The sequence below is a fragment of the Thermobia domestica genome, chromosome 11 (assembly GCF_964235325.1).
Source record: "Thermobia domestica chromosome 11, izTheDome1.hap1.1, whole genome shotgun sequence".
Taxonomy (NCBI): domain Eukaryota; kingdom Metazoa; phylum Arthropoda; class Insecta; order Zygentoma; family Lepismatidae; genus Thermobia; species Thermobia domestica.
Genome location: NC_137464.1, coordinates 109,513,602 through 109,539,256, shown reverse-complemented (window position 1 = coordinate 109,539,256; position 25,655 = coordinate 109,513,602). Strand labels below are relative to the sequence as shown.

Sequence of the window (25,655 nt, the reverse complement as noted above, 5' to 3'; positions counted from 1 at the left end):
AATATAATGATATATAACAATTGATTAATATAATGATATATACAGTGTTCTATTTATTCTTTGAACTTGATTAACAAAACTAATTTAATATTTGAAATATGGTATTTACGTTATATGAAAAATAATCTATTTACAATATATAAAAACTATTTACAATATGAAAAATCTATTTACAACATATAAAAACTATTTACAATATGAAAAAACTATTTACAATATGAAAAAATCTATTTACAATATATAAAAAAACTATTTACAATATGAAAAAAACTATTTACAATATGAAAAAATCTATTTACAAATTGTATATAATATATTATTTACAAAATGAGGATGCGATGTGAGGGATGCAGATATGTTATAAAGATGATATAATAACCAGTACTTGCGAATGCAAGAAAGAAATCAATGATGTGAATAATTATATGCTATATTCGAGGCAGTATAGCAATGTTTTGCGGAATTGCCATAGTCATTTCCTACCATTCATACAATTAATGTATATACATTATATACAATACTATTTATATATTTACAACACATTCATTCTTGTTTTCATTCACACACTCCTCACAGAACAAGACTTTGCCTTCGATAACCGTATGGAATACTACGGTAATCTGTTTCACTGTCAGGGTTTAGTCTTTGTCGCTTATTATTTACTTTACGATGTGTCTTTACTTGTGTTTTAGAAACAATAGAAAACCCAGCCTTACGTACAATTCTCCCTGGAAACTTTAACTCTTTTTTCTCAATTTTGTTTTGAACTAATTTGTAAAAATGATCAAAATTAATTTCCTGCCGCGTTCTACTGTCCAAAGTAATTCCCCTAATTTTATATATATAATCAAATTTTCCCGTCCCAATTTCTTTCATTCTATACGCATAATTTTTAGCCCCTAATCCAATAAACATATCGATTTCCCACCCTTCTGGTACTTCATTAGTTAGTTCTCCCAAGTAGGATCCGATTGTAAGATTGGATTTTCTATTTCGTCGTTGTATAAACATAATGCTGTCCGTGTCACAATATAATATGGCTTCAGGGCCTACAGCAGTCAATAGGTCATGAAGACGAAGTCTTGCCCACGATGTGATGAACGAAGCAAGCACGACATTTGAAAACTTCCATGGTTTATTTTCGCTTTCAATGTCTTTGTAAGTGATTAGGAGATGCCGTTGACCAATGGGTGTTACTGTTTGTACTTCGTATTGCGGTGACAGCAGGTACGTCAAAAGTCTTTCCGGAGTGTCAACGACTTTTGATTGTGGAAGATCGGTTCTCTGTCCCCATTTTCCATAAAGCGAGTTAAGGAATATTTTAGCAATATACCTTAGACCCGGGTTCGTTCTAATATTATTGTAATTTAATTGTATGCCTTCATGGGCATGATACTCCTCAATGTATTTTTGTTTGTCTCCTTCGCTTTGACATGATGCAGGAAAACCTGAAGCCTCCTGCTTCATTTGAAGGAAGGAATTCACATAGTCTTAAAAGAGACTATCCGAATTTTCTTCCTCATCGCCAACCAGGTTAAATTCCCAAACTTCCTTTATTTTGAGTATCTTATATCCGTTTTGAAGTGCTCTATGCAATTCCGGGGTGCAGAATGTGCCAGTAATAGCACGATCATTTTCACAATGCAAACACTCGGTAACACTTTCTTCCTTCATACATGTGCGACATAAACCGAAAAGTAATCGACCATGTGCAACATATGGTAAGATCGGAAAGAATAATCCACTTGGAGGCAAAACGGTACATTTAACTATACCATGAATACTTTCTACTTCTGGAAAGTCCGGCCCCCTATAAATTTTTGGCGCACCCACTGGCAACGGTTTACGAGCCATTACCCAGGGGTAGAGACTAGTAACGTCCAGATACTGAATATATTCCTCATTAGTACACTCATACAAGGCATTAAAGCATTCAGTTCGCCCGCCATTAAATCCGTGCTTGGGAACCAAATGATCAACAAGATCATTACACCGAGTTTTAATAAATTCTTGAATGGACTTGTTGGACTTCACCTGGTTATTCCACTCACATTCCCATTTCTCAACAACGTTGAAATTAGTTCTTTTAAATATTGGGATTTAATAGTGGTCGCTTCATACTTTTGCTGCATGGTTGTACGATGAGGTGAGGATGCGTCAAGCTGTTCGTAGCGCATATCAGGGTAACAGGTTAGGCACCCATGGAAAAAACATCCATGAAACTCATAAACAGTATTACTAGATGGTTCATACCCATCCACCTTGTATTTTCCAAATTGTCTTTCGCCTCCATTTCCTGAATGTTGAATTTCAGTACCTCTTGTTTCGCTCATATACCGCAACCATTGCAAAGCTTTTACACTTTGCCGATCGCGGTAGTCAAATCCAAGAGGTGGAATAATCGCAATTGACTCTTTGGGTAAATACAAAGTGCAGTATGTAAGCATAGCAAGACTGGCTATGGTTCCGGATGAAATGAAACACTGGATTTCGCCAGTTTTCTCCTCTACCATATCCGAAAACTTGATAATCGCTTCTGCTAAAATTCTCACATCATTGCGGCAATATTCCAACATTTCCTTTTGCAGGTCACACTGCTCGCCACTTGCAGCACGTTCTTGGTGCCAGGCGATTAATTGTTGTCGTTCTTCCGGAGCACGATTTTCAGGATTAAAATACTTAATGTCCGGAATTTTGCCTACATAATTTTGATTGTTTGGTGTATTAAACAAGTATGGGAAATCTCCCTTCCTTAAATTTCCAGAAAGACCTAATGATTTTGGGAGTTTTGATAATTTAACTCCCATATAAAGAAATGTATCGCGAAAGATTAAATGATTACCGACCCGCAACTCGGTAATTTTGTGCCCCGTCATTGTCATTGATGGTGTAAAATGTTGGGTTTCAATGAGATTTTTAAGACAGAAATGGATATCATACCGCGATCCGTTATGGCTCAGTACAATTGTACGTTCGAACTTCGGACGAGATATTAACACAAAGTTAATGAACTCATCGATGTTCTTAAAAGAAAACTCGCGTTTTCCATTTTCATTTCCACATTCAAAGCATGGTATGTCTAAACTGCTAACCTTACACTTGTAGCAAATCATTTGCGCGCAAACAAGATTTACTATATGCTCCTGTTCATTTTCAGTATTCATATCTAGAAGCATAGTCTCTACATCAAAGATTATATACAAATACTTTTCTACCCGGGTAAGTTGTTGATTCTGCACATAACATACGTGGTTACGCTCAACATGCTCAGAGCATGATTTACACAAACGTTCCCCGCATTTATGCACAGAATTATGCCGGCGTCTCAAATCAAACATAACACCACATTCATCACACACCCTAACCGTATCACATACACTCTTGCCTCGTCCGCTCACATCTTTGTGATTGTCAAAACATTCACTTGTCGGAAACAATCTATGGCAATCATCGCATTTTCGTTGCATATCAGAGGATGATAACTCGTGGTACTTTTCACAATATGTGCACTTAAATTCACACTTATGAAAAATACCAGAATTATTGTACCCCTGCAAGCAATGATCACAAAAGCCCTCTGTCCCCAAAAGTTTACGTACACTAGATATCAGTTGGTAGTGATTATCTTCATATAAAATGTAAATTTGCTTACCACCTTTAATCCCCGGATATATCACATAAAATTTTCGTGTCATTTGATTCCTTTCGTACACAATGATCTGGTACTTAGGCGCGAGGTGGTTTTGTATTTTTTTCACGTCGTTCAAAGTACATCCATTTTGATCTGCAGCGTTTATTTTTAGTTTTATAGCTAATTTCCTTGCCTGTTTCAACAACCGTTTTGGGTTTTTTTCAATTGATATACCTGTTCATATTTTTGATCAACTCTTGCCATCCCAAGAATTACACTCTTTGGGAGGCAGTACACATCCTTTTCCATAGGAAGTAATTTATCTTCCAAGAACTCACCCAATGGAAGATATTTTTTAATGGTTCGTTCACGTCTTTTACCTCTTCCCTTTCGGAGATGCACAGTATGTACCTTAAACGTAACGTCACCTCCAATTAGGAACTCCTCATTACTGTTGAGGGTATTTTCCACTATGGAAAAGAGGACCTCAGGGTTCAATTCCGATTTTTTGCGCCATGACAAATAAATTGGTTTATTTAACTTCGAGGCACTGCTCTCGATAGTTATTCCTACAAAGGTGTTCTTGTCAACATCCTTTAATGTATGGGTCATTACAAAATCAAACAGATTTCGTATATATTTTTCCGGATCTTCGATTCCATTTGAACCCATACACTTAATGGTTAGCTCCGTCCCCTTTAGCCCGAAGTACGCATAATTACGAGATGTACTCCTTACAATCTTAAAATTTGGCACACCCGTACCATCCATTGTCTTAGGCAAATCTTTAGAACTTACAGAACCAGATCCCGCTAAGTTTATAGGTTCCCCAGAACTTGCAGAGCTTGGCCCTGGCAAGTTTATAGGTTCCCCAAAACTCATAGAACTTGATTCTGCTAAGTTCACAGGATCACCTAATAGTTCAGCAGCAGCTTCAGCAAATAAGCCATTTGTCTTACCTGCCAATACCATCTGCTTGAACTTTTCGCAAGCCTGATTTTTTATATCATCCTCACGAAAGAATCCGCACTGATATAGATCAGAAATATCAGCAGCGGATTCACAGCTTGCCAAAATAATTTCCTGAACAACTCCATAATGCCTAAATAGCGCTTGCAAAAAACGTTCATATTCAGGACTACGTACACGCACCCCATTGTTATGAAATTTTTCTAATATCATTTTCCATGTATAAAATGTAACTTCGGGTGTCTCGTATCCAAAGCGTTCGGCCAAGGTTAACAGTTGGGTTAGATCCTTTACACCTGTAGAAGCCATCTGTAATTAAATATTATATCACTGTATATTTATCAATATATGTTCAAGTTAAATTCACAGTATTTTCACTGACCGCACAACGATAATTGTAAATCACAAATTCAGTTTTAAGTTTGCCGACAATACACTTGAAAGTTTATCGGTAATAGCACTAATATTTGCCGATAACTATAATAATAAATTTTTCCGTAACTTTTCTTTCAGCTCACTGAAGATATACTTCCAAGTTTATTGATAAATCCGCTCACAGTTTCCGATAACACTAAATAACAAAATCTTGTAATATTTATCTAACTGTTTTCCAATTGCAGCACACAACGTACAAACAGGAACGTCCTCTATACTGATTCGCCGCGGCTTGCTGCGCCGTATTTATACTTTCGGAAATGTAATCTCGTACCCAAATGCATTTAGTTTGTAATCTCGTACCCAGATACATTTACTTTAAAGTCTCGTACCCATTCGTGTTCAGTTTGTAATCTCGTACCCAAATAATTTAGTTTGTAATCTCGTACCCAGACGACATAAAATATTTTCTAAAGTAATAATGCTATTTTACAAACATGTATTATTTAAAGTTATGACATTTTCGAAGTTTCCCGAACTTAACCGAATGTTTCCGAATATTTATTTTTCACGGACAATAATATTTTCATATTTGAAAAAATGAACATATCTGATGTGAACAATCCAATGAATAAAAAACATTTCAAAATAACATTGGCAATAAAAAAATCCAAGTAGTAATAAACAGAAACACAAATTAATAAAAATAACATAGTAAACAAAACATATCAAAGAAGAAATAGTTTAGAAAAAAAATCAAATAAGAAAAAAATAAAAGGTTAGAAAAGGTTTTAGAATAGTTCATGACCCAAACCATCAGAACTTTATCAGACAAACAATATAGCAGACAATTAAAGAATATAGTGAATTAATCCACATAGGTTAGGAAAACCATATTTAATTAAGCCAATTATTAAACAAACGATAGCATAAAAATAGCAGATTTTAAAGATAATGCAGTTTATTCAGCAAAGAATAGCAAAAGAGAGCATTAGGATAGTTAATTGTTACAAAAGCGAAGTTAAAGGCCAACCAACAAAACATAGTACAACAATAAAGAAATTAATAGAATAGCAATAGTATAAAAATACCAGAGAATAAACAAACTTGAAACCAAATAAGAAAAAGAAGAATGGTTAGGAAAAAGCACATTTAGTTTAAACAAATTATTTAGCAGTTCACAACTTTTAACAAGTTTCGAAACAATTAACAACTATTTTTCACACAAATAATTAACACTGAGTTTATTTTAGTACACTCACATATTGTTCGAACATGTTACACATGTGAACGAATAAAATAATTAGAATCATAGATTGTTCAGAGTTTCAGTTCATAGGAAGCGTACGAAATAAAAATGTAAAGTAGCATAAAATGTATAAGTAAAAAGTAACACACATTAAATATTTTTCTGATAATGTAGTTTTTATAATACAATTTTTTTAAATTCTGTTTTAATGTATTTTGTAACGTGTGATTTATTTATTACTAAAAATATTATTCACTTGTAATGCTAGTTTTCATTAAGTAAGTGTTAATAATATTTATATCTTCTACTTTGATAGCCATTTATATTCTAACTGATAAAATTAAGAATGTCTTGTATTAGTAAAACTTTTTATATTTCTAATTTACTTGTGTCGATACTTTAAAATTGTTATACGTATTTACATTATACAAAATTAAAAAATACAAGTTAAAAACAAAGATGCAATTTTAAAATTAAAAAATGCAATTTGTAAACAAAAAAGTGTAACTGAAAATTAAAAAATGTAATTTGTAAACAAAAAGTGTAACTTTGAAAAATAAAAAATGTTTTGAAAAAAAATTTTCTGCACACGTTCATGAAAGTTTGTTAATTGTAATATTCAATTCTTCATAATTATGTTATTTTTTGTGTGATTAATCTTCTTATATACTCTTTATATTATAGTTTTATTAGATTAAAATATTGTTTTATTAATTCATTTATGTAAGTAACAATTATTTTTATTTCTATTTATTAACAAGTTTTAAAGTTTAACAAAAAAAATGTATATGAACACTTACCGCCGCTGGAAAAACTGGAAATCCTTATCTAAATGTTCTTAGATGTCAAATAAAATATGAGAAGTGGTAAATTCACAGTTGAGGATGAAACACTTAAATGCTGTAATAATAAAGAAAGACAATATTACTTTACATGAAACATTATAAAAATTTGAAAATGTGTATTACTAAACTGTAGAAATTAATTTGCAAAAATTTAACTATGTTGCATGCTACAAAAAATTTTTAAGTGGTGTTAACAAAACTGCATGCTGAAAAAAACTTACATGTGAACAAAAAATAAATTCAAAGAAAATTGTACGTAAGAAAAAATTTATCAGCTGTTAACAAAAAAAAACGTTACGCAAAACAAATTCAGGTTCTCAAAAAATAAGTAATGCAAAATAGTTCTTTCATAAAGTAATCTACATGTTACAAAATAGTGCACGCTTTCAAAAATAACTGATGCAAAATAATTCTTTCAAAGTAATCTGCATGCTACACAAGCTCAAAGCAGCTACGCTGTGAACTTACAAAAAAATCTTAAGCACAAACTATTATGTAAGTTACCAATGATACTTACTTTACTTCTGTGAACTTTGATACTTTGGAATTCTGAATTCCGCTGCAACTTTTACTCCAATTCGTTACCTCCAATTAGTTGTCCTGAAACAATGAAACATTACTAAGTTACACTTGTAATTTATTTCCTAATCATTTTTTTAATTGGTTCGTATGCCAGAGCATACTCATAAGAGCAGCTACGCTGCGAAACTTACAAAAAAATTCTTATTTTTATTGGTTCGTATCTTTTTTATTATTTAGCTTGCTAAGCAAGCTCAGAACACTTACAGTGTGAACTTACAAAAATTTCTTACAGAAAGTCGTAAGAGCAGCTAGGCTGTGATTATTTATTCTCTCGTCTGTTACACAAACTCGTTTTAAAATTGTAAAGAGCAAATTTTATTTGAGAACTTGTAAATTACTCGGAACAATTATACTGTGAATATTAGAATGATTAATCAAACTAACTCAACATAACTTAAGCTAACCTTTCTTATATGTTTGACTATTTTCTACTTGTTCTTTCAATGTTCCTTCCTTAACTTTGACGGATCATTTTCTGTGAAAACTTATTAATTTAACCTCTCGTAATAAATTACTCGAACACTTCGTGTGATTATTTTATTCGTTCGTGTTATTTAAAATAACACTCGTTTTTAAAATTAGAAAGTCGTAATTTTAATAATGGATCGCTTCCATAAGAAGCTCAGAGGAATTACATTCCGAAATATTAATTATTTATGCATTCGTTTGCTGTGCAAACTGTTTGTTAATTTTAATTTGATTGCTTCTTATTTTTATTGGTTCGTATCTTTTTTATCATTTCGCTTGGTACACAAGCTCAGAGCAGCTACGCTGTGAACTTACCAATTATTTATACTCTCGTAATAAATTAGTTGGAACAACTTATTTTACTATTTCGTATTATTTTCAATAATATTCTTGCACCAACATAAATGGTCTATTTTAGTACAAAGGAATAAAAAATACCTTTGGTAGCAAAAATATCTTGCTCCTCTGGTACTTCTGGTTGGTACTTCTCGATACTTTTTAGTAGTACACCAGTAATAAGGGTATTGCCACAAAAGGGTAACCTAAAATATAACATAACATGTGTTAGAACATATGTTGTAGTATAAAACCTTATACCTAACTATATATCTATATCTATCTATATCTATAACCATCTATAAATATATCTATAACTATATCTATATCTATATATATATATATATATCTATAACTATAACTATATCTATTTATAATTATATATTTATATTTACATTAGAGATATATCTATATCTATCTATACCTATATGTATCTATAACTATCTATAACTATATCTATAACTATATATATATATATAACTATATCTATCTATAATTATATATTTATATTTACGTTAGAGATATATCTATATCTATCTATATCTATAACTATATATCTATATATAACTATATCTATCTATCTATATCTATAACTATATCTTTAACTATATCTATCTATATAACTATATCTATATTTACAATACCGATATATCTATATCTATAACTATATATCTATATTTACATTAGAGATATATCTATAACTATATTTATATATAACTATATCTATCTATCTATATCTACAACTATATCTATATCTATAACTATATCTATCTATATCTATATTTATCTTATATGTTAGTATACTATATGGTATGTCTTATATAAGATACAAGAGCATGATATTGAGTGTATCTAAAGATATATATTTCTGAAATATGTATAAATCATTTGGTTCTGTTAGAATTAAAATTTCAAATATCAGTACTAAAACACTAGGAAGAGGTGGCAGGAAAAGGTATACAGGTGATGTCAATGGAGTTTTGATAAGTTACGAGAAACCTAAAGGAAACATTTATGAAAAACGTCTACGAAAACAGAGTACAAAAAAACAATACAAAGAAAAAACAAAGGCAAGCATAAGAAGAAAACATGCATAAAGACAAAACAACAAATTTGGATTATACACAAACAGAAAGCTTCTGCTATATACAGAAAGATAAAAGACATATGATAGCTAATGTCAAATAGTTTGGGTTAGGTTAAAGAAGATATAATAGAATAACAGACAAACATCTTGAAAAAATACAAGTAGTAGTGCTAATAATAGTAAATAGCAGTAGAAGCCAAGCAAGAAAAAAAATACTAAACACAATAGAATAGTACTCAAGCAAGTTAAGAAATTCTTCTAGTAATGCTAGTACCAAATAGCAGAAAAAAACAAGCAAGGAAAATACTAAACACAATAGAATAGCAAGCAACCATTTTAAGAAATATATAATGCTAGCACAATAAGGAACCCATACACCAGTCTTAAAATCATCTACAAAGAGGAGCACAATTGGATATTCTAAGAGACATCTAATAATAGAATTGGTAACAAACATAATAGCAAGCAGGGAGACAGAAAACTTTCAAATAGCTTAAAGTTAGTTCAGGATAGGAACATAAACTTGAGTATGCAATAGTTAAAAGCATCATACTGGTTTAGCATTAATTAAGAAGTAGCGAACTAATTAGTTAGCAAGTAAAAGCAAACCATGAGCTTAAGTTTAGAATTTAGGAAACATTTAAAGTTTAGTTGTTGTTCTGTATCGCTGCAAAACACTGTCACTTACTCTGAGGGAAGAACATAAACTAAAAAGTATTTGAAAACAAGATCCTAAGACAAATATTCAGTCCTCGGAAATGGAAAATTGCGGAACTACATAATTTATATGGTTTTACCCAACATTGTTAGGATCGTCAATTCAACTCTAGGAAGCTTAGGTAGGCAAATCATGTATCTAGAATGGAAGAACACTTTCAAACTCTTGACTGGAAGACCAGTCGGAAAAACAACCATTAGAAAGTCTTAGGCGCAGCTGGAAGGAAAATATTAAGATGGATCTCGCAGAGATTGGAATACAAAGTAAAAAATGATGCAAGAATAGAAGTCAGTGGAGAGCTTCTGTGAACCTCTGGGTTCCATAAAGTTAGTTAGTTAGTTAGTTAGTTAAAGCTTAGTTGCGGACAAGATCTTAAAGTTTAAATTAATTCAAAACAAATTATTCAGATCATGACTGTATTGGCATTTATTAAGTATTGTAGGTCATTGGCAATTGATAACTGAGGCAAAGCACAAATACAATAAATTAAATTTAGTTCAGTACAATATCCGCAGGAATAAAAGTAGCGGCAGCAAAGTAAAAGAGGAAATCATGTAGTACACAAACAAAAGAAAATATTTACCAATTCATACCATGAAAACAAAGGACAGATATATTACATAACAAGTAAAGGTGGGTGGGCAGAAGCAAGAATATGTTAGCTAAAGCATAGTAGGGAAGACCAAAGAAAGAGCGGATCAGGATGTAATTTATGTAAAATTTAATTGAAAGGCCATCAAAGTTAGGGTAACACAATAAATTGGAATAGCTTAGTTAGGACAGGTTACATAGAAAGTCATCAGACTCAAGCAAGAGAAGATACTAAACTGTAAGAGATGGGTTGTTAATGGTACTTTACTTAGTTTTTATCTATTTCATCATATTATTCTATAAAAAGAGATAGACATAGATGAGAAAAGAGAAATATTCAATAGACATAAACCAAGGAAAGAAAGAGACAATTTAAAGCCGTTCAAGGAAAGAGTAAAATAGAAATAGGTACAAATAGTACAAAAGGTGAAATAGAAATCTAATAGCATTCCACATAGAGCAAATAGGTAAAAATAGTTAGAGAAAAACACAAAGAAAAGAAACTTTGATTAGAAAAAAGGGCATACAGGCAAAGAAAGAAAAAAAGAGGCATACATGGAAAAGTTTACATGGTAGTAGAAGAAAGAAGGTTAGATTACAAGCGGAACAAAAAAGTAGCAGCAAAACAACAAGCAGTAGCCGATACTCGATAGTTTACATACAACCAATAGTAGTAGTAGTAATAGTAGTAGTAGCGGAAGTAGCGATAATAGTAGTAGTAGTAGCAGTAGTAGCAGCGGTAGTACTAATAGAGTATTAGTGGCAGTAGTAATTGTGGCAGTGGTAATACTAGTAGTAGTAGTAGTAGTAGTAGTGGTAGAATACTAATAACAGTAGTGGGTAACAGTGGTAATACTAGTAGTTGATAGTAGTAGTAGTAGTAGTAGTGGAAGTAGTAGTAGCAGTGGTAGTGCTGATAGAGTATTAGTAGCAGTAGTAATGGCAATACTGGTAGTCGGTAGTAGTAGTAGTAGTAGTAGTAGCAATAGTAGTAGTAGTAGCAATAGTAGTAGTACTAGTAATAGGGGGTAGTAGTAGTAGTAGCAATAATAGTACGGGTAGAATACTAGTGGCACTAGTGGCAGTGACAGTGGTAATACTAGTAGTCGGTAATAGTAGTAGCGATAGCAGTAGTAGTAGTGGGAGTAGCAATAGTAGTAGTACTAGTAGTAGGGGGTAGTAGTAGTAGTAGCAATAATAGTACGGGTAGAATACTAGTGGCACTAGTGGCAGTGACAGTGGTAATACTAGTAGTTGGTAATAGTAGTAGCGATAGCAGTAGTACTAATAGTAGTAGTAGTAGTAGTAGTAATAGTAGCAATAGTGGGAGTAGCAATAGTTGTAGTAATAATAGGAGTTCATGCAGCTTCAAGGATCATGTGTTTTTACATATATAAAGTATCTGTAATTCAGAACTTAGTTACTTAAGAACCCAAGGTAAATACATATGTAGTGGACTCAACTAATACAAATTTACTTTTAATTAGATACTTTCTGTTACATATACAATAAGTTTTTCATATACGTAGACTCTCATTGGGTAAGCATTTATCTAATGTAGGGGTCCAGAGTAGGCAATTCTACATTGAACTAAATTAGTCACTATTTATAAGAAAAAAGGGATGCCTAAATTTAATCATTATTATTGGTAATCTTGAAATGAGTCTTTACAATATATCAGCTATATTTTCTAACAATATCATTAACTTGGCCCTATCTGCAAATATAAGTTGGACAAATAATGAACCTTTTTTTTTTCTTAGTTTCACATGTCTCAGTGTCTTGAACAATACTATTCACATTGAACTGAAACAAGTGTTTCTGCTTCTATTATTCATATTGACTACTCCTCATACTTTCACGAATATTAACAGCGTAAGTTCTTCCGCCTCTGATTATATTAAAATCTTCTAATTAAACGCGTATCCTACTTATAGTTAAAATTGCGTTTATTTAACTCAGATATATACCATACTCATTAGTAAAATTGTGGGGCAGTGCTAGAAATTCTTGATTCAACAAATCCTGTAGCGTTCTCATGACAAAAACAAGTGTTTTGTATAAATTGTAGTGAACAATCATCGTAATCGTGGGTTTCCTTCCACTTTTTTTATATACTATTTCAACAGCTTTCTTTGTAAAGCAGATCAATATAAAAATTCATTTCTCATAATCACCATAAACTGAAAAATACTGATTCTTTAACAAATACATACAAAATTCCCTCTGCCCCCAATCCTAGTGTCCGGTCTTAGTGTCCATGTCCGTTCAAGTAATTTCATATCAATTTTAAATCATATATAAATTGTGGTGGGACCCCACCCCGCCTTTGGCTTACATTTGAAAGAAAATTGGTGAGTATTCTACGAAAGTCATAATTGTGGGACGGTAACCTAAAATATGTCATCTCAATATAATAATAAATTTCAAAGAATAAATTGAAATATGATAGTATCCCTGGTTGTATGCAACCCAGCGGTACATAAGTGCTTATCTAGTCTACATAACATTTCAGGCACTTTTCTATTAAATATGTTTGGTATCATTCCCTAAACTATATGTATTTCTTCCCTGTATAGTTAATCCCGGTGTACGCTAAGCATTTTAAATGTCAAAATATACAAGTCTCGGCATGTCCTCAAATAAGTCATTATCCAAGGAAGCCCAAAAAATCTAAAATCTCGATTCCAATTCTATACGTATTTCTGAGTATTGTCCTGAACCAGTGGCGTCGGAAGTATTTTTCAGCTGGGGGGGCAAACTGCTGTCTAGAAAATAGATACGGGAATGTAACATAGGTAAGATAATGCGAATATGTATGTAATGTAACAATAATTTGATTTGATTGGTTAATAATAATAATAATAATAATAATAATAATAATAATAATAATAATAATAATAATAATAATAATATAATGAACCTGTAAACAGTTTCGTGAGAGTGAAATTTCCATCTATTAAAGGCATCTTAGTTTGCATCTTTAGATTAATTAATCCCGTGTCAGTTTTGTTTTGGATTTTGGTCTGGTGCAGAAATTTTCAACCAGTGAAATCAGAATTAAAAACATAAAATTGTAAAATTTGTACTGCTCACAATGACTGTTTGTAAGCACAAATTTTACCATTTTATATACTGGTACATATTTTTAACTGTATTGGACATGTTCACACGGACACTATTAAAGAATCTTAAAGCTACTTAAATCATTTGGAAATAAGGAAATTAAAATTATATTTTTAAAAATCCAGTTCTGGTGTTGCAGAAATTGCTATTTAGAACTACAAACTTTGTAGCACTTTGTAGTAGAAAGTAACTTGTACATTATAAAACAGGCTACATAATTAAGTAAAAAATAAGAAAATATATTTTTTTCTACCTGCTTGACTTCGTACCAGAAATGGAAAAATGGAATTTTCACTAAAGACTTCATAAAATTTATATAGAAAATTCAATTACATTAATTATTCAGAGTTATTTATATTTTTTACTACACATACTTCAGTATATCCAGTTTTTTATTACATTCACCTCTCTTCCTAATCTCATTATATTCAGTTCACTTCAACACTAATAAAGTACGACACAATTAAGAAGAAATAATTCAAGTTTATATTGAATTTTAAGTGCTATTTTGTAATTTAAATAATTGCTTATAATACGTATAATATTTTCATTTATGTAATTCCCCATTTATTTCTTTTCAAAATTGACCAATAGTAACTTTTCTCTCGCTTGTCTTTGATATTAATTCTCTTGCAATGGTGTTTAAGTCTGGTCGCTACACATATGCAACAACAGCAGATGAGCCAATCTTTCCTGCGTCATGGACGTCCTCAAATATGTCTTTAGACTACGCAAATAGCTGAATGATCTTTCGCAAATGCTCAAGAAGTTGACATGGTGAGAGCGAAAGTCCCTAGACGAACAACTTGGTCGAGAAGACTGCGAACAGTTGGGGTTTCAGCACTAATAGTTTTTAATATTCTGATGGTCGTTAGCGACTCAGTCGTCATCAAAGTACGTGGGAGCAGCCTGAGCTGTGCTCATAATCTATCCAGGTTAAAATCCGACGAGTGAACTCCCAATTCCTGCTTCAAATATTCTCTTGAGAGAGGCACACCAGCACATAAAGCTCCTTCAGAAAGTATCTTGTAGAGTTCTATGAGTTGTTTTAAGCCTGGCTGATTGAAACGACGCTGTACTTCATTCAACAAATAGTCAATGATTTCGAAGTACATTTTTGGAAGATCTGATACAGGTTCTAGGGTTGCTGCTATAGGAGGATTATCAGTCTCCTCCAACCTAATTGGTGTTCTCTTTGATCTTGATGAAGTGGGCAATTTTAAGTGTAGTCTGTCTACATTTTTCTTTGCTTCCTTACAGATGTTTTCAAATGCACTCTCCGTTCGTAGGTTTCTCAGAGTATCCTCTAGATAGAATCGCTGCTGCTCTTTTAGCTCCAGAAGCAGAAGAATCAGAATTTTTAAGCACTTTCGCCAGTTGTCCACAAGGTACAATAGCACGTATACTGACTTATCAGAAAAAATATTCCGAATTTGTTCATTCTTTTCAAATGCCATTTTAGAATTACTTTTTTAGCATCATTTGGACCACTTGTATAACTGATTATTCTTTTCGAACGTGATTTGAATTCGTTTGTAGTAGATTGAAATCTGATTAGAGATTTTCGCCTAACACACCAGCGAGTAGGACAAACAGGCAGCAAATGTTTAGGATTACTTTCGTTGATAGTTTTACAGGGTTCAAGAACAATGTCGGCGTGCGTATGTTGTCTATCGTTTTGCAGAATCCAGGTTGATGTTTCTAAACGTCTTTCACTATGGCCCGCACGTCACACAAAGATTCGCATTTTCGTGCTACTTCCTGCAATGGAAGATCTAACGCATGATTATTGCAATGAATGTATACAGCTTTCGGATGTTGAGTCGAAGTTATCTTCTGCATACCATTCACTCGTCCTGACATGACAGCTGCACCATCATGACACTGTTCGCGTATATTTTCTGCATTCAGGCTAGGTTTCGTTAGAATATCTTTGATCGTGAATTCTGTTTCCGATTTTGTGCCATGTGGGGTGATCATTTCCACAAATATTTTGTTGGGTTTGATAAATCAGAGTCAATACAGCGAACACAGAGACAACTGTTCTTTCTTTGAAATATCAGTCGTGGAGTCGGCTATGATTGCATAAAATGGAGACTCTAACTTCTGCTACCAAGTCTCTCTATATTGCATGTCCCATAATCTTTAAAATTTCATTCTTTCAATCAGCACTAAGCCAGTTATCCTGTCGATTAATCCATTGGTTGAGAACAGGCACATCCATTTTTCTTTCATCCAGGACTGACATCAAATTACCCGTACTATGCAAATGTCCACTGATTGCTTGACCACTGGGAGCTAAATATCTAACACTACTAGTTATTATAAGCAGTGACTGTCTTCCTTATTCTTGTTTACAAACTTGGTCTGAAAGGAGAGCTGAAATAGATGTTCTGTTTCTGCCCTCATATCTTAGCCCTTTCACTACCACTGGGATATATGTGTCCCACGATACATTCTCAGAGGACCCCTGGTAATTTACCACATTTTACTGCTATAAATTGATGATCCACTGGTAAAGAGAAGCCCGCTAATGGTTCACAGAATTCTTATTAACATTATCAAATAGACAGTAGTGGAAGTGAACGTGAACAATGAAAGTGATAATGGAACAGATGGAAGTGAGGAACAATATGCTAGTGATAAAGCAGTGGTTGCATGAACTGTAATTTGGAAAAGGATGCCAAAATGTAAAATATTTGTAATCATAAATACGACCCAATTGTTTTTCTGACAATATACGTTTCATAATTGAAAATACAAAATGATCATTCAGTCAATACCACTGGTACATACAGGTCCCACATAAAAATATCAGAGGGATACATAATGTCCCACCCTTCCCACGTCGAAAAACGAAACGGTGGAAAATGTTTTTTATATATATTTATACGTTTGAAAACAACTTAAAATAGCCGTATATTAATGTTTCTCACTCGGAAAAAATGGTAGTGAAAGGATTAAACGAACAAAACGACAATAGAGATCGCATTTTTTTATATGCTCTGTATTATTAATCCTACCTTATACATTTTTCCTCCTCACTATAAAACTTACTGCACTCTGCACATTGTTTGTAAGAACATTAATTTAACTTTATGGAAAATGTATTTAGTCCCTAAATGTTCTGTTTCTCATTTAAACTGTGTTACTTATTTTTCAAACTTTAAAATCTCGCTTGAGGACTCGTTTCATATTGCAGACTTACGATTACTTAAACAACAATTTTAAAAGAATTTAAAGTGTTTTGAGAATGTACACCAATGGAAATAAAGAGAATTTTCAGTTCTTTTTCCTAACTCTTTCTGTCTAACATGGGGGCAGAAAAAGCGCCCGGTCCCTTGTTTCAAAGAGAAAGATTAATCTGGAATAGAGATTGTTTTTCACATTACTATAAAAAGCAAAATTTAGTTAATATAATCAGCGTTGCATGATGTTTCTACAGTCTGAAAGTGAGGGGGCAAAAAGGGTATCTTGCCCCCTTTGAAAATTTCAGGAGGGGCAACTGCCCCCCTTGCCCCCCCGGTTCCGGCGCCCCTGTCCTGAACATTCCACTAATCAACCTTACAAGTATTGAGGAGTGATATAACATTTCTCGATGGCATCAAATATTTTAAGGAAGCTAAAGACTCTATTTGTTAATTAAGAAATTTCATTTAAAAATTTTGTCCATCTAAAAATTTTCTCATTTGTATTATCAAACGGAAATAGATATAAAACAAATCGGGTACGGTAATATTCAAATATTACTGTAAACAAGCCAGCGTAAAACACAATTTATGTATACTGTTCAACTTATTTTACATAAATACGGAACTAATAGCTAATTTGATGATTCTGATATAAAATTATGTTTCCAATAATAATATTGAAACTCAATCGAGTACAAATCAAATTTAGTTTCAGGAAATACTAGTTTCAATAAACTCAAATAGTACGCTACAAACAAAATTCAAGAGTACTATAACTCGTTGTATCTAAAAATGTGTCTACGGACCCTGTAATCATCATTATTTCTTAATAAAATGTAATCTACAAACTAAAATACAATGTAATTAATCTAAATAGCAAATCAGTACAACTACTCCTTTTATCTACTCTTAGTATTAATCAATTTGTCCTCATGCCAAAATATTTCCTATATTTCTTTAATTGTGGGGAAAATCAGTAATAGAGTGCTTACTTCAAAGGCAAGTTAGGGCATTATAACAATGTCCATAGATTTTTTCGAGGTTCTATCTATTTTAATGGATCAAAATAATCACCATTTCCCTCATAACTTAGCAACTGTAATTGCATAAAAGTCAAAATTATTCCGCAAATCATTATAAGTGCTAGATTTTCTCAAGTGACTTAAAACAATATAATGCAGTAAACAAAGTGAGAGAATTCTTTAAATTTGTTCTCCAAACTTTAAAAACCCATGTGTGCCATCCGTTTTTAAAAGTACTAACAGCCTTTAGAATCTCAAACCAAACAAAGCGGCGGTACTAATTCAATAATATATGCCTCATATAATTACACCGTTGGAGGTTCATGTCTCAAATAGCCATAACTTTGAAACTTATGTTTCGCCACCCATTAAAAAGTAATAACTTAGTTCATACACTCTATCCAATGTCCTTAAGTGTCAATATTAAGTGTATTACGCTATCACATCAGTTATGAATCTATTCGCTTTGCTTCACTCTAAATTTTCTATAACATCCAATAAATTAAAAACTGCTATTTCGCTCTACGCAATTTCTACTTTCATTTAAGGTGCTCCCCCCTAAAATTTAATTTTATATGCGTCCAAAAGAAATAACATCTATAAAGTATTAAAGTTTTCTCGGAGTATCATATACGGCTTTAACACGGTGGAGATCCCCCATGTTACTTCCTGTGGTTCAGGAATATAATAATAAAATATAGGTCCGTGTCTCCTATAGCCTAGTTGTTAAAGTAATAATAAAGCTTGTTTCTTACTAATCAATTAACATACACGTCCTAGTTGTGGGAGACTCACCAATGGTAAACCAACGTTAAGCTATGTCTCATATAGCCACAGTTCTAAATGAACTCTATGTATTATCTTGGCCTTTAAACGTAATTTTACTCAATAACCGTAAAATTAAAAAGTACATTTTCGATGAGTCATAATCCAAAAGATCTAAGTGGAAAAATAAAATTCAATTACAAGGCTAATATAAGAAATAAAAGTACAACCAATAAGCGTAAACTCCTCTCATTATGCGGCGTAAAGCATCTAAATGTTAATGGAAATTATTCTACAATTACATCTCATGATTTGTCCCTAGCTGGACACTTTTTGTTTTTTTTTTTTTACTGGTACCAACTCGCTGGATACTCACAAAATTTTATAATTCAAACCCATTAAACTTAATTATTCTGTCACGGAGCAATTCCTGTAACATTGGCAATGCCCCATTTCATATAAAGTCAATACTTTATACTATCGGTATGTGAAATCAACAATAAAAAGTTTAGTATTCGATGACTATAAGGAAACATCCTAAATGTAATTCACTAGACTTGACATCGCAATTTAATGGTCATATTACAAAATAAGGAAAACAAACGTAATGATGATAAAAGGCACTAAAAAACAACCAAATAAGATAATATTCTTGCAATTAATCTTTTTTTTCGCAAAACGAAGGATTCTCTCTTTATATATAATCTCAAATTGATTCCTAGTTAGAAAACCTTAAACACCAACGTGATAAATACGCATTTCACACTACTAAACTCCAATAAATCACTTCAACAAATAATGTTTCCTACAACTTTGATTCAAATTCTGTACTGCACAATAATAAAATAGAAAAATCTCCAAAACGGAAAAACAAGTTTGAAATCAAGCTCAAGATGCGCAAAATTCCAACTCTAATAATAATAATAATAATAATAATAATAATAATAATAATAATAATAATAATAATAATAATAATAATAATAATAATAATAATAATAATAATAATAATAATAGAGCTTCTTTACTGCTAAACTTTTTAGCGTATGCGCCTTCGGCAATTAATTCTTTTATTCCTACAAAGTAATATTCAGCTCTGCTTTCCATTGTTTACATTCTTCAAAGGTTGTTCGTTTCATTTAAAAAAAAAATCGGCGCTAAACAGGCCTATAAACTCAAGTACAATCAACATAATAAACAAATCTCTTTCAATAAAACAAAGTTAAAAAACGAAATATCAATTTCATGAATTAATCAATCTTTGCAATATTTAATTCTATATTTTCTATGTATAAAATTAGCTAAAGTTTTCTTACCTTAATTCTGCATAAGCGCTGAAACAATCTTCAATGTCAATACACCTATCTGCAGAAATCAAACACCAAACTAGTACACCCAATAAATTCTAATACGACCACACAATAAATCTTCTCTATATCAAGTGCAGTACTCGGCATATAATAAAACGGTTATGTTCGGTCATGTATTTATAAAGCCGTCAATTACGTCAAAGCATAAGTTCATTTACCTGCCCTCCCTTCTCCTATCTATGATTAGTTATAAAATATCTTTCTGCTTTCTACCGCTATGCTTATTTTAAAAGAAAAAAATAGATAAAATCTGATTTCCTCATGCATTTTCATCAGATATAATAAATGAGGGGTCAGTCTCCTGCCTTGTCCTAGTTTTTGGGTTAAGCAAACAGTTAGCCAATTTATTTATTTCATTTCTAGCCAGCATGTTATTCCAAAATAAGATTGCACTTAAAAGAGAAAATTGTGGAAACCGTTTACTGATTACATGGCAATAACCCCTGTAAATAACGACGTCAGTATACATCGCAGTTTCTTTCCTTAACTAGCATTCCATCAAAGTAACCTTTAGTGGCCGTTCCTTTCAAATCGTCTATTGGTACAGTTAGAGCCGACTTGCAAACATAAATATCTTCACATAAGTAAATCTTAAAATATCTAAAGAGTCGCCATAAAGTGGTTCTTTAGATAATATCAGTCATTGTGCCGTCACTGCAGATAATTTCATCTATAGGAGAAAGTCCCATAGCGGTTCAGAAAATAGCACTAGAAATCAAAGCATGTTTTTATTTCAACAGCTGTGGCTATTAATCAAATGAAAATGAAATGAAATCTTTAAGTTTTACGTCCCACGGTTATGCCGGTTAGGCTAAAGGAGACGGTGATGATGAGTAATGAATGAAATGGTGGAATGAAGAAAGTGGGAGGAAACGGGAGAACCCCGAGAAAACCCACGCACACGGTGTTTGTCCACCACAAAGTTCACTTGTAGGGGGCTGGGATCGAACCCGGGACCCCAAGCACCAGAGGTGAACGCTCTACCACTGAGCCACCGCGGCCCAAGCTATTAATCAAATACTGTCTACATTTATAACTCGTCAACCGTCCTCATTTCAAAAATATTTTATAGTTCTTGTGTACATCAGAATAGACACAAGCATCAAAAATAATATTTCAACAAGCTGTATTTCAATTAAAGGTAAATGACATTTTAAAAATAAATATGTTCCACATGCTTTCAAGGCTGAGTTCCAAATTTCCAATAACAACGAATATCCCGCTTCAATCACCCCAACACCTATTGCTAAGGGTTCATTTCAAACAGGTCATATATCTTGTATTGTTCTCCGACTCATTGTAGTACAAAAATCTGCCACATGATGTCACCAGCTCCTTATACGCAAAAAGAAATTTATCTTCAAAAGTATTAACACAAAAAGAAAGATGCATAGCTGGTTTGTCTTTGATTTTCTTTCAGCAAAGAAAACTAAAAGTTACTATATGAAAATGTTATTGTAACAATAAATAATTCTAAGTTGTTCGGAAAAAATCAAGTTCATTCTACGTCATAAAAAGATTGTCATCATCAATAAAGCAGTGGCAGCAACCAGGAAATATCCAGCAAAATAGCGGGCGTGTCATCAAAGGTAAGTACACTTTCTCTTCTTACTTAAGTTAAAGAAATACCATTAGCGTCCACGGCTACCGAGCGGCAAAATACAAAGCGGGCGGGGCTAAAACTCGCGACAATAATGGCGCCAGCGAAAATCTAACGTTCAATACAACGCGGCAGTCGGTAATATACAAAGTGGACGGGCGGCAAAAGCAGACAGTAATGGCGCCAACGGCACCATCTAACACGTATTATCAATCCAAAATAATTACATACGTCATACTCTTTCACGACTTCAATTAGAAAAACTAATTACTTCAATTACATACACCATACTCGATCATAATTTCAATTACACACGTCATACTCTTTCATGAGTTCAATTACATACGTCATACCCCTTCATGATTTCAATTACCCACGTCATACTCTTTCATGAGTTCAATTAGAAAAACTAATTACCATTTTCTTCAGATATTCCCTATTATCCTACTGGTCAGTATTTTATGGATCAAGGTTTCATTGACCCACACCATCTCTTGTCAACATTGCACTAAAGAGGAGAGTTTCCGAAGGTGCGCGTCGGCGATTTTCTCAAATTTTGCACATAGATAGTAGCCCACCAGAAAGCAATAAATCTCGAAACGGTTCACAGTACCATCTCACAGAACTCGAGATAGAGGGATTTGTTTGATTGGCTAAATTAAGACCTCAATAATTTATCCTTCTACAAGCGAGATTTTCTTCATCGTTTCCGTGGCGAAGTCAGAAGAATATGCGGCAAGTAAACTTAAGGTTGAAGGTTCGCGCCCACCTTGGGATACTTGCTTTTTTCCCCCAGTGTTTTTTACACTCACCTGAATATAAACAAATCAAGCATATGGGCGATTTAACATATTTTTGGGGAGAAATTTTGTGGTTCGTTGGCGTTTCGTTGAGTCTCTGCCGCTGGTGGTATAATTTTCAAAACCGAAGTGGGGCCACCACGGATCGTAGCTGCGGGATCACCAACTTTTGGCGAAATGTCGCCAGTTGCGCATCGGTGGTCCACTGACGCTTACGACATGGGGGCTTGTATCTGAAAACTAAGAGAATAAAGAAGCATGGTATCCATGAAGCCCGTTGACACTAATAAAAGTCTGAAACGATGAAACAGATGTCAACACCGGAAAACATGTATTTTATAATTTCAAAGGTACACCGTGTCGAGGAAAAAGATTTGCCCCAAGGTTCCCCGGTGGGTCTCAGGAGGGGTGCAACTCAAAATTTGTAAATGGTAAGGGGAATCAAGTAGTATGTCATTTAAGAGTATTACTAAAATTTTAAAAAATGGTAAGAGTCCCGAGTCTTTATGCTAACTTGTGCAAAATAGCGAGCGTTCAAGATGGTAATAAATGCTTAATTGAAAACTCCTTGACCACCTCTACAAATATGAAACTGTGAAACTACCCAGAAGAGGTAAACACTTGTCTTACCATTGCAAAAGTATAATGCACCAAGGTAAAACAAGAAGCGACCCATTATGGGTTTATTACATCACTAATATTAAATTCTACGTTCCACGATTGTGTCTTTAAGCTAAAGGACAGGGTGATTGCGAATTATGAAATTAATTGTAGAATACAGAATTGACCCACAACCAACTATGAACCACTCTGAACCATTGTGACCAACTCCGACCCACCAACGTAATCAACTTTGACCCATGGTTCACGTCCTTCTCTCCATTGACTAAAGAGGTTACACTTGAAATAAAACAAGACTGTGAAATTTTCACTTATCGGAGTTTAAATTCCTACCGTCAATCGCTCAAGCACCGCTCTGTTACAGTACCGGTGGATCTGACCTTTACGATATACAATGGTAAAGTGTTTCTCATCTTCCAAATTAAGATGAATTTAAATTTGTCATATATAATTATTTCTTTCTTGGTTTACATATACATTTCAGTAGAAAACAGGATGAAATTTGAAAGTATCAAATCAAGATAAAGTAGACCAACGTAAGAAGAAAAGAAAGAAAAACTAGTTTTCCATATAATTAAGCATGCCGTACTAATTTAAAATGCTCATGAAATTAAGCTTGGAATACAAATGTTATGTCTATTTTTCTCACAACTTTATGGTTTGATTACCTTATGCTCTGAACGATCCACATATTAAACACCAGCTTCAGCAATTATTATATTAGAAAGCAGTGGGTATAAAATGCAAAGGACTGTAGTTTTCATTCCTCAATTAGTTTCTCAACTAATATCAATCGTTTTCGATAATTTTTACAAATCAACCCACTACCAATTTCCAATATATAGAAAATCCCCCCCGCTCATAAAACACATTTTTAAAAATGTTAGGACACGTTCTGTTTATTTTTAGTAAAGAGTTATATACTGAATTTAAGCTCTCTAAGTTGAACGGCTTGTAAGATACTCAGTTTTTCGCAAAAATTCGGACACCAGCTCCCCACTAAGGATATGTGTTATAATGAAAGTGATATGCGTATGATAACTTCCCAGTTGGGATTGGGGCCTGATTATATACCAAATGTCATTTCATTTGACTTTGCAATTTGACCGTGATAATCACGCAGACATAGTTACTTTCAGTTTTTTATACTAGGTATAATAATTCATATATTACAGGTGATTCAAAATTTTTTTCCAGCAGTTAGCTCCTCTAAAAGCTCACAAGCTGTATCTCAAAATTGAACTCCTATTGCTATTGCCACTCTTACAATTGCAAATATCAAAATTCAAAAATGCCTGAGCTTTTTTCATTAGAAATGGAGATTCAGAAGAAGAAAAATGGAGATATTGAAAGTAAAACGTAGACAAGCTAACCAGTGTTCAGAAGATGCTGTCTACAATGCGCAGAACAGAATGGGACAGTGGGTAGTTGGGGGTCGTTTCATCCAAAGATATTTCGTCCAAAGGATTTTCGTCCAGAGACATTTAGCCCAAACACATTTGGTCCAGGGACATTTGGTCCAAAGGGCAATTTCTCTAAAGAACATTTTGTCCAAAAGACAATTGGTCCAAAGGACATTTCGTCCAAAAGACATTTGGTCCAAAGGACATTTCGTCCAAAACACAATTGGTTTAAAGAACATTTCGTCCAAAAGCCAATTGGTCCAAAGAACATTTCGTCCAAAGGATTTTCGTCCAGAGACATTTAGTCCAAACACATTTGGTCCAGTGACATTTCGTCCAAAGGACATTTTGTCGAAAACACAATTGGTGCAAAAGACAATTGGTCTAAAGGACATTTCGTCCAAAACACAATTGGTCAAAAAGATATTTGTTCCAAAGGGCATTTCGTCCAAAAGACAATTGGTCTAAGGGACATTTCGTCCAGGGATGTTTAGTTCAAAGCACATTTCGTCCAAAGAACATTTGGTCCGGTAACGCTTGGGGGTCAAGGGTTTGCTTCTATTAGAAGAGTAAAAGTGATGCATATAACATTATGACTCACAAGTAATACCTCCCAAGTGTAACACTCCGATTTTGAAAAAAAAAAATAGGCAGGTAGATACTACACACAAAATAAACGAATACGTGTTTTTCTGCGGAAAAGTGATTTTAGGGGGGGGGGCAAAAGCCCCTACTCAAAATTTTGAAAGTTGACGCCCGAAAGGCAAGAAGAGGTGGACCGAAGTGAACGAAATTGTGCACAGATATTGCAGACGTAAAATGAGGGAATACGTGTTTCGTACTTTCCTGGAAAAAGTGGTTACGTGGGGCACAGACCCCTCCAAACCTTTGATCACGAAATATCAAAAG

The 25,655-nt window shown here is 33.2% G+C and overlaps 1 protein-coding gene across 2 annotated transcripts; it reads right to left on the bottom strand.

Moving 5' to 3' along the window:
* Positions 1-46: 46 nt before the first annotated feature.
* Positions 47-20,606, bottom strand: LOC145664354 (uncharacterized). 2 transcript variants are annotated; one of them, XM_081730983.1, is made up of 5 exons: positions 20,269-20,606; positions 8,558-8,661; positions 7,587-7,669; positions 7,025-7,124; positions 47-4,909 (listed from the first exon to the last, which is right to left on the bottom strand). In XM_081730983.1, the coding sequence occupies exon 5, from the start codon at positions 4,907-4,909 to the stop codon at positions 3,830-3,832; it is 1,080 nt and encodes a 359-aa protein (XP_081587109.1). In that variant the 5' UTR covers positions 7,025-7,124; positions 7,587-7,669; positions 8,558-8,661; positions 20,269-20,606; the 3' UTR covers positions 47-3,829. The 2 variants fall into 2 exon arrangements, with proteins under 2 accessions (XP_081587109.1, XP_081587108.1); XM_081730982.1 differs by having other exon boundaries at positions 50-4,909; positions 20,269-20,595.
* Positions 20,607-25,655: the final 5,049 nt, after the last annotated feature.